The 10,714-nt window shown below is 51.4% G+C and overlaps 1 protein-coding gene across 1 annotated transcript; it reads right to left on the bottom strand.

The window, feature by feature from the left end:
• Nucleotides 1-1,340: 1,340 nt before the first annotated feature.
• On the bottom strand, nucleotides 1,341-10,271 carry LOC138844991 (uncharacterized). The gene is made up of 9 exons (XM_089311257.1): nucleotides 10,169-10,271; nucleotides 8,240-8,284; nucleotides 7,989-8,140; nucleotides 5,863-5,987; nucleotides 4,830-5,411; nucleotides 3,607-3,767; nucleotides 3,285-3,375; nucleotides 2,330-2,421; nucleotides 1,341-2,042 (listed from the first exon to the last, which is right to left on the bottom strand). Exons 1-9 carry the CDS (start codon nucleotides 10,269-10,271, stop codon nucleotides 1,711-1,713), a joined length of 1,683 nt encoding a protein of 560 aa, XP_089167383.1. The 3' UTR covers nucleotides 1,341-1,710.
• Between the last annotated feature and the right edge of the window lie 443 nt (nucleotides 10,272-10,714).

Here is a 10,714-nt window from a genome sequence, read left to right as displayed (position 1 = left end):
CTGGTCTGGCTGAAAGGCCTGTGAGAGCATTTCAGGCATGGAAGGCCAAGACTCTGTGGCAAAAAAAATCCTACATGGAGGATTTATGTGAGACCTCAGTGGAAAGAAAGGGTCATCAAAGAAGGATGATACACTCTTCTCTGAAGGGAGGAGAGAACATCCACTTTGCTTATGGGTGTGTCCAGATACCGATGGAGTCTATGGTCACAAAAGGCCTCCACAGCCTTGGCAGCCCATGGCAAGAGCCTTGAATGATCACTCACATCATAAATGAGTGTTAATTGTTAAAGGAACAATAGAAGTCACTGTGCACTTGCTCCCCATGTAGGACCTCTGTCCCTAATGAGCTGCAATATGAGAATTGACTGCAAATTTTCTTCCCAAACTGTACTCTATATGTTGTGTCTGTGCAAATTGTTGAAGTCTATGCTTATCATGGAGTTGGTCCTCTGTATATAAAGTCAAACTAAAAATGAACCATAATGAAGAAGGAGATGGGAGAGGGAGAGGGAGGTGGGATGGGAGTTGGGGGAGGTATGGAGGAAAGAACCACTAGATTCCTAAAGCTGTATCTTTGAAAAAATGCATTCATTGAATAAAAACTTTAAAAATGAATACAAATAAAATGAATGCAGAGGAGAACATGATAATAGTTCTGTGGTAGGGAAGAATTCCTAAGGCAACTACCCCAGAATAAGCTCTGAGATGTGGGGCCCCTGGAGTGGTTTCACTGGTTCATCCAAGGGCTGCTGGGAATCTGGAGGCTGGGCCACCGGGGCACTTCTGTGGCTGATGTTCTTTTTCTTTTTTTTTTAAGAATAACAAAAAATATTTTACTGAAACATAAGATGTACACAAGTTTCCAGACAAGCCATACAAAATGGTCACAAGCATTTTTGAAGGGGGAATCCACCCTTGACAGCAAAGTCACAATGTTATTAGTGAGGGCTGTGATGTTTAATGTTCCCATTTTGGTTCAAACAATCAAGCCTGTCTATCTACAGAGTCTAAATTGTTAGACTTGGCAAGAAAGCATATTCTAAAGAATTGGTTAGCTGCTTTTAACCAATGCAATTAGATCATCATAAAAAGGGAGGGAAGAGCCCATAAAATTATAATAAAACTAACCTCCCCCTTCAAAAAAAAATAAAGAAAAACACCCACACTCCTGCAGCTAACCCTGACAACTATCTTCCTTCGCAGTGCCTTATACTTAAACCAGGATAGGGGAAAACGAATAAAAGCAGAGGGGCCACTGCTTCTAAACACTTCCACAACAATCCAGATGATACTTCTAGCCTCTGCTCATGTTTTACAACAGCAAATTAGGACAAGACAGATTTGCTAATGTGCATTTAATCACCAAATGACTGAAGATGTCTGGGCTTTTATTCTGTAATATTTCTAAGACTATGTCCATTAAATGCAAACAAAAAGGAAGAAGTCTTGGCAGAACAGCAGTGATGGTACTCGAGGCTCAGGTCGAGTTAAATATTGTTCATGGCGTGCAGCCTCGTCCACACTCCAGCTGTTTCGATGGCTTGGGCTTCGTTGGTCTTCCTCTGCTCCACTACATCATTCGCTAATGGATCATCTGGATTAGGAGTACTTAACAAAGCCTAGATTGATCTAGTGCTGAGGACCACTTATCTTTCAAAATATCTAAACATATTCTCTCCAACTTATCTACATTAGGATGATAAATTTTGTTCATGAAACGTACTTCAGGGGCTGCCATCGAGTATTCTTCTGGAAGGAATAGTTCAAGTTTAAAAGTCCCCCACTCAAAGGGGGAATCCTGGGGGCCAGCAATGACCCTATGAAAATAGTGGGCGCTGCTCTCATCTGGTTCTGCTTTAATGCCAGGAACTGGTACTGTTGGCAAACGCTGGGTTTCCTCGATGATCCTGCGGGGCAGTCCAGCCATCTTATCAGATCCCGAGCTTGGCCTCTGGTCTCATCTCCCATGGCTGGTTTCACTGCCAGCTGGTACTGCTGGACACTCCCAACAAACCATGGCCATCCCGCAATCAGGATAAAATCTGAAAGGAGGAAGAGATTCCTATGGAGACTCCCAAGTGCTGATGCTATAGCCGGGACTGAGGGGAACTCAGGAAAGCAGTGGCAGCACAGGAAGGGACGGGGGCAGAGCACTGTATCCACAGACACAGATGATGCTAAAAGGCTCCACCTGAAGAAATGACAGGACTTCTCGGGGAGAGGAATGAGCACAGTGGGGCAATGGTTTTGGAGTCTACCTGAAGACCAATAATAGGGAAATGAACTGCCCAGGAGATGCTTACAGCCTGGGAATCATTATGAAACTCACTCCGGGAGAGGTCGCCAGCCTGGGCATAAGGAGAAGGGCGGTCCTTGGCTGGTGGAGCTGCCATCCAGAAAGGCCCTTTGATGGTAAGTGACCTGTGGAGGTTCAAAGGGAAGAAAAATGACCACAGGCAGATGCCAGACACAAGAACGACTACAGGGTCTCCCTAGCACTAACAGAACATAGGAGACCGAAAAAAGTGCACACCAAAACCTAAGTGAACACGATCCTCCCTTTAGTGAAACAACGGCATTCAAAGAGATGAGGAAAAGCCAGGGAGAAGGAGGGAGACCAGGTGAACAGGAAAAACGCAAGGAGGGCAGCCTGAGGTCCCATGGAACATCACCAGCCAAGCCTCCCCAGCAGGACAGAGGACACGGATTAGGATGAGCCCGCACACAGATTTTGTCGGGGGAAAGTGTCCTGGTGCATTATGCTGGGGTCATGCCCATGGACCCCAGAGAAGTGCTACTTAGAAGGGGGTCCAACTCGGGCCTCCCTTGTCCCATTCTTCACTGCAGTGTTGCACAACCCCTGACCATGGACAGTCCCCCTAGGGTTTATGGACACTACCCCAAAGGGGTTGGCATGGGGCTGGGAGAACAAGAAACGGTCTACCCTGTTTGGATGGAGGCAACATGGAAGTGAGGAGGGTGGGAATGCCCCAGGAGGAGGACCAGACCCTGGGCCACATAGGGCAGAAACCCGAGGAAGAGGGAGGTGAAGACATGGAAGGCCCCAGTGCCACTGCACAACGTGGGCCAACAGAGACAGGGGCTCCTGAACACAGGGGTGGGGAGGGGCTGTTGGCGGGCCAGGCTGGGCCAGAGTCGGGAAAACAGGCCTTCTGGGCACATGGTCTTCAACAGCCAAGAAAACGTTCCATCCCCTACCATTCCCCAGACCCTCTGTCATCAGCTGTGCAACAGAGCAGACCCACATGCCCGTGATCACTTACAAAGACTGGGCTTCGACCCGGTGTCCTGATGTGCACAACTGGCCACTGCTGGAGGGGTCAGCCTCCTCCGCCTCCAGCTGTGTGCTCTCCACTGCTACAGATGGCACACGGGGCAGGTCACAACATGATAAGGGGAAAGATGGGTCCTACCTGCCACCACATGGGTCAGCAGCACCATGGGGATTCACTCTTGGCAGCCAACTGTGCACAGGAGTGCAGCTGGGCCAGGACCCACCAGGAGAAGGCACAGCAAGGCAGTGGTACGGAACAAGACACCAGCAACTAAGTGGAGTGGCAAGGTCTTTTGCTTGGGAGGACTCACATTCCACGGCGCGTGGCCAGGGACGACGCTGTTTTAAACAAAGTGCCGGACAACAGAATCGATGGAAAGGGAAGCCGAAGGCAGCACAAAGATGAGTGACCAAGGCAGGCCAACCGAGGTGCATACAGTCAGATGGGTAGCACACATCCAAATGTTCAATCCTGGCAGGATAGGGTGTGGGTTACAGGCTGAGTGGTGTTAGGTGCTCATCAGGAAAAGGCTAGGAGGAACACAAGGCAGCAAAGGACCAAAATGTACGAGAGCGGCTGGCCTCGCTGGCATGCCTGGAGGGCTGTCTGTGGTCAAAACCAGCACGACTGCCAAAATCCAGCTGACCGCCACCTCAGCCTTGACGGCCAGGCTGGGGCTTCAGAGGGACAGTAGACTGTGAGTTGGAGACCTAGATAAGGGGCTAAGGCATGGGGTCTGGGGTAGCAAGCCAGGCCATGAGAAAGGCCGAACAGCACAGGTCAGCACATTGCCCAGAGGCCATTAATAGCTCCACATGAGCCCATGGAACCAGCAGGGGGCAACGCTATGTATATGATCCCAGCCAGCAACAAACACTGAGTAACGTAGTGGCCAGCCACGTGTCACCGGGCCGCCACGTGAAAGGTACAGGAGAATGAGGTGGAGACCCCCACTGGGGGCCCAGGACGGGGGCCTAAGGAAGGTGGGCCAGCACAGAGGAAGACTGAGGAAACTGGGCACAGCCCGCAGAACAGAAGCCAAGGCAATCTGATAAGCAACAGAGCACCCTGGTTTAGAGCCTGAACGGGCCTGACTTGTCACAGCCGGCCGGACTGAAGCCGGGCAGACTGATAGGAAACACGTGCCTTGGATAAGAGCCTGGCACACACCTGACTAACCACCGCGGGTTGGACTGAACCCAGGGAAAGCTGATGGGCAACTCAGCGCCCTGGTTTGCAGCCGGGGACCCAGCCGCCCAGCCGCCCCGCCTCGGACCTGCTGGCCACTGTTCCCTCCGCACAGCGGCCCGCCCCCCACCCGGCGGCCGGCCACCCCGGGCCGTGGTGGTGGGTTGCGGTGGGTGTGTCGGGCCCAGGCGGGCCCTGCGAGGCTGGGGGAGCCGGGGCCCCGTGGCCCTTGACAGGCCCCACGGCCCGCCTCTGCCCGCGGCCCTCGCCCAGCTCCGCTGCCCGGTGGCGGCCCACGCCGGGCGTCGTGGACGGAGGGCCGGCGCCGCTGGCGCGCAGTCTTACCCGCAAGGGGCCTCGTGCGCATCTGCGGGCGCCGCCCGGTCCTGCTCCGCCTCCTCCCCGGTGTCGGTGTCGGTGTCGGGCACTGCGAAGGAGCGCCCGCAGGGCGTGGTCACGCGCCAGAGTGCGCTGGGACCCGACCGCGTGTGCCGGGCGTCCCCGGGGCCGCGGGGCACCCACCGGCTCCTGGCCTGCAGGGGTGCCTCCTCCCAGGCAAGAAGCACTTGGCGGCTTGGTGCGGTCCCGGGCCTCAGGGGGACCCGGGTGAGGAGGCCGCCCTTGGGGCCCCAGCCCCGGCACGCCCCCGAGCCGTCCCGGCCTGGCCGGGAGGTCTCCCTCGTAATGGGGGGGGGGGGGGGGCGCGCGCGGCGGGGTTGGGGGGACTCACATTCCACCACCTGCGCCCGGCGGTAGGGGCGGCCCGCGAAGCGGCCGGGGCCCCAGCCGAGCGGGTAGGACTCGCCAGCGGGGTTTGCACCCGCGTAGGCCGGCGCGGCGTCCCCGAGGTAGTAGCAGCAGTCCGCACCGCCCTCTGGGTCGGGCCAGGCCCAAACGGTGTGCTGGTACGGGGCGTCCACACCAGGCCTGCAGGGGAGAGGCGTGCAGAGGACCGCGCTGAAGCCCGCCAGCGGGGAACGGGGTCGGGGCCCCGGGGCTGCAGGGGCGGGGCCTGGCCGCTGGGTGCCCAGCCGCCCCGCCTCGGACCTGCTGGCCACTGTTCCCTCCGCACAGCGGCCATCATCAGTCAATCAGGAGGTGATGGTGATCAACAGCCGTTGACATGGTTACCACACTACAAAGTGTGCAGACATGTCACTGTGTTGCCACTAGCCTCTGTTCAATATTGGGATGTTAATCTCAAGAAATTCCTTGTTTTCCAAAAGAGAAAAAGAGGCTCTGCATCACCATGCAGCCCATCAGTTAGCTTTTCCGTTGGTCGTGCATTTTATCAATATTTATGAGAAAAGTGTCCTGCTGCTGGCCAAAGTCAAGTCTTGGTTGTCCCAGCTGAGCTACCCATTTCACAGACACATACACTCTGGCCTGCACGGCGTCCCCCTTACTTGAACGCAGCTTGAACCGTTGATACAAGTTGCAGCAATCCAAGCCGGCCTTTCTTTTCCAGCATGTGGTGTAGCAGGGGTTTGTATATTCCACCATCTGAGAAAGACAGACACGGCTGCTCACTGGAGGGCTGGACATGCAGCTCAGGCCACTTCCTCTAGGGAGGGCAAACTCCACTACCAGGCTCTGTGTAAGGATTTCCTTCCTTATCTTTATTTCTCCACTTCCCAACAAGACATCTGACAATGCCCATCTTAGAGATGAGCAAACAAGAGTTCTAGCACAGCTAAAGTGCCTGACAACAGGTGATTCAATGGACATTTGACAGAATCAGAATTCCCCTCCTCTGACCTGTGACTCAGCCATGGCCCAGTGTAATCACCACACCCCACAGCCTCTTAAGTCAAACACTATCCTCTGTGCTGAGGATATCAGGCTTCTGTGTTTGGGGATAAAAGAGCTAGATAGAATTGTGCAAAATAGAATGCTTATCACCCAGAGGCCCTGAAGGAAACATGCACGCATACTAATGAAGTTCTTGTTAAGTTATAAATAATGAATGAATAGTGAATAAATGTGTTCCATACTAGGAACCATCTCTGGTATTTTACAAGAAATATGTCTTGCATTTCACAGCAATAATTCAGAGGTGGGATAGCACTGTGGGCATAGATAAGGAATCTCAGGAACAGAGAAGACGGGCATTCTGGAATAGAGCCTGGGGCTAGGGCCCAGAGTCCCTGCCCCACACTCTGCTCTGTGCTACCACAAGGAGTCAGGAACTTTCTTCACCTTCAGGAAGACCCTGGGCTCCCCGAGCAGATCTTCCCTCTTACCAGGGCAGTCCCTGGTCTTGACAATGTCACTTACAGATAATGGTTCCAGGGTAGGGCCAACTCCCTTTTATTGTCTATGAAGTGGATCCTGTACACTCTTCATCACATTTCCCTTGTGTGACTAGCACAAGGATTGGCCAATTGGAACTCAAAAGAAGCTTGGAGGGGCTGGCACTGTGGTGTAGTAGGTTAAGCTTCTGCCTGCAGTGCTGGCATCCCATACCTATGGACACCAGTTAGAGTCCGGCTGTTCCACTTCCAATCCAGCTCCCTGCTAATGGCCTGGGAAAGCAGTGGAAGATGGCCCAAGTGTTTGAGCCCCTGCACTCATGTGGGACATCAGAAGCAGCTCCTGACTCCTGGCTTCGGATCGGCTCTAGCCATTGCAACCATCTGGGGAGTGAACCAGCACCTGGAAGAGCCCACTGCCTCTCTCTCCTCTCTTTGTAACTCTGCCTTCCAAATCAATAAATAAATCTTTTAAAAAAACAAAAGCAGCTTCAATTGAGTGGAAGTACATTAAGCCCAGACACGAAGCCCACACCACGTGGTACAGGACACAGAGGCTGCTAATTAAAATGAATTGTTGGCCGGCGCCGAGGCTCACTAGGCTAATCCTCTGCCTGCGGCGTCGGGACCCAGGGTTCTAGTCCCGGCTGGGGCGCCGGATTCTGTCCCAGTGGCTCCTCTTCCAGTCCAGCTCTCTGCTGTGGCCCGGAAAGGCAGTGGAGGATGGCCCAAGTCCTTGGGCCCTGCACCCACATGGGAGAGCAGGAGGAATCACCTGGCTCCTGGCTTCGGATCGGCACAGCGTGCCGGCCATAGCGGCCATTTGGGGGTAAACCAACGGAAGGAAGACCTTTCTCTCTGTCTCTCTCTCTCACTAACTCTGCCTGTCAAAAAAAAAAAAAAATGAATTGGCCTCTCCATAACAAAAACAGACATTTCCTGGCATGTACCAGGAATCATTCCCTGGCATTTTAATTGCCACCCCACCCTACCCCACACTAGACTGAAAACCTGGAATTTGCAGAACTCCTGCCTCGGCTATTCCACACTCAGCGACCTGAGGTTGTAATACTAACTTCTAGCTTTCTCACAGTACGGTAACAATGACATTTCTTATGCTCAAGGGAAGAGAACAATCAAATCTGGAAAGCATTTCATTTCTCAGAATCACAAAAGACAACCATTCATCACTTGGGTGAGAGGACCTACAGAACTCACTGTATTTCTCTAAGCAAGTAGCCAAGTTATATACTTGTTGTCGGAGAGCTTCCAACTCCCGTTCTGACTTTGACAGTCTGAGGCTGAAGTCTCGGGTGATCCTTAGTTTGTCATCTGCTGGAATAGATGAAGGGCTAGGTGGTCCTGCCATCTTGATGTTGCTGGCAGAAAACGCAGTTTCTGGGACTAGGGTGAAGAAAACCAAGCATAGGAGGAGTTAAAACAAATAAAATACAGTAGCTTCAATCAGGACGGGGATGAGAATAACCATATTGCCTAACTTACTGTTGGGAAACACCCCAGAGATCCTGAACGTCTTTACTAACAGTCCTATCCGGGGGGGGAGGGGGTGTCAAAATTCAGCTTTTAAGCAACAGCTTATAGCTCGTTCACTGACAAGAATAAGGGAACTGAAGGTCCTACTTGCCAAGTGACCATTTGGAGTAACACTCATAGAATTAGAAGGTAGGGGGTGTCATGGAATCTTAGGAGCTCCTGCCTTCCAGTTGCCTAGGCCAGGCTGCTACGCAAGGCTACCTGGTCTCCTCTTGAAGTCACCACTGAAGGGGACCAGCCACTCCTCCTTCCGTCTCAGGAGTTGTGTACCCCCGTGCTGATTTCAAAGACCTGCCTTTCCCTCTACAACAATCTAAGCACATCTCTCACTGTCCATCCTTCTCCGCAGTTGAAAACATCAAGGCAGAATTAGTTTCCAGACAAGGTTTCTTTACTCTAGGGCTGTTAGGAAGTCACCACACTTTTTTGTAAGGTTAAAACACATCTCGAGCCTCTTCCCCCAGGGCGACAAAACACGTTATTGGCTGCCACGATCTTCTCTGGGTTTCTGCAGGTTTTCCTATATCCATTCAGTAGTGTGGGGCCAACAGCAGAGTACAACACTAAGTGAAGGATGAATTCATTTTCAAAATATTTCATGTCCTGTCTCAACATGCCTTTGGCTGCATTCAAGTGTTGTCTTGGCTTCCTTTCCCTCACACAGGCAGCCACTAAAAACCACTTAGATATCCCTGCATCCTGATCCTTCCTTTTTCTCATTTGAAAGAGTTACAGAGAGAGGCAGAGACAGAGAGAGGTCTTCCATCTGCTGGTTCACTCCCCAGATGGCCGCAATGGCCAGAACTGCGTCGACCCAAAGCCAAGAGTCAGGAGCTTCTTCTGGGTCTCCCCCGTGGGTGCAGGTCTTGGCCCATCTTCCACTGCTTTCCCAGGCCATAGCAGACAGCTGGATCAGGAGGGGCAGCTGGGACTAGAACCAGCGCCCCTGTGGGATGCCAGTGCTTCAGGTCAGGGCTTTAACCGGCTACATCTCAGCGCCGGCCCCCCAATCCTTCATTTAACTTGGTGGCTTTGTTTGGTTTCTAAGGGTTGCTAAAGGTGACATTTCACACTTGTCACTTACAGGTTTCACTAGCCCCACAAGAGCTCTTTTCAAAGATAGCATGAGATTCAAAGAGTTTATGTATTATCTCCTAACTTTACATAGCGATGATCTCTTTTTGGAAGATGTAGAAACCTGATGCTACTGTTCAAGTGTTCTCCTTTAGTTCATCCACATATTGAAGAGAACAGGATTTACTGGCCATCCTTATGGAATGTTGCCTGATGGAGTTTTTTTATAACATGGTTGAACCCTTCTGAATTCACTGTCAAACACGGTTAAGACCAAGATCATGACTGTGCGTGCCTGCTGATCCACAGTGTGCATGGACAGTAATGAGCAGACACTAGGGTGAGAGCAACACCTCACTTTCTTGGCTTCCATTCCCACCAAGCTTTTGTGGACCTCAGACTCAGGGGACTCTCCTGGAGCCAGGGGCTTGCAATTTAGCTGCTGGAACTTGCCCAGGTTGAGATGGCATGGGGTATACCCATGGGACACTAAACATTCCTCTCAAAGTAATGAAGTTGGAATGATCAACCACTTCGGAAATATTCTCTACCCCACCCCACACCATCTCCAAAGATGTTGTGCAATGATAACAGTTTGTGAGTTGCACAAAAGAATCTTTTTAAATTATATTTTGGTGTCCCTGCACTTGACATTGTTTGTCAAATTTTACTGTCATTAATTCTTAAAGATATTTGTCAAGTCTTTCATTGAAAAAATGACAAATGTAGCACAAAGCTACATCTCTTCTTCTGAAAAAAAAAAAACTGTATTCTCTTGCATCCCATGAGCTTTTTTATACTTACTATTCTTAATCCTAAGTCTGTCATAGATTTCTTTCAGTTCAGGATCTGTATCTGGAGGATTATTGTGTCCCTTTGGAGTTCTCAGGCTCCTTTGCTTCTTCATGTCTCCTGTGTCTATGTTGACGTCTGCCTATCTTTTGTAGTTGTCCTTTCATTTTTAATGTTTTAAAGATTTATTTATTTATTATTTGAAAGTCAGAGTTACACAGAGAGAGGAGAGGCAGAGGGAGAGAGAGAGAGAGAGAGAGAGAAAGTCTTCCATCTGATGTTTCACTCTCCAATTGGCCACAACAGCCGGAGCTGCGCTGATCTGAAGCCAGGAGTCTCTTCTGGGTCTCCCACATGGGTGTAGGGGCCCAAAGACTTGGACCATCTTCCTCTGCTTTCCCAGTCCTTAGAGGGCTGGATTGAAAGAGAAGCAACTGGGTCTCTAACTGGCTCCCATTTGGTATGCTGGTGCTTCAGGCCAGGGTGTTAACCCACTGTGCCACAGCCGGCCCCTGTCCTTTCCTTTTTATGAAATAGTTTCCATTGTAAAGGAGTGTA

The sequence above is a fragment of the Oryctolagus cuniculus genome, chromosome 13 (genome assembly GCF_051225735.1).
Source record: "Oryctolagus cuniculus isolate XC-2025 breed Fujian yellow rabbit chromosome 13, ASM5122573v1, whole genome shotgun sequence".
NCBI lineage: Eukaryota > Metazoa > Chordata > Mammalia > Lagomorpha > Leporidae > Oryctolagus > Oryctolagus cuniculus.
The sequence above is the reverse complement of the archived record's forward strand: the minus strand, read 5'-3'. Positions and strand labels throughout refer to the sequence as shown.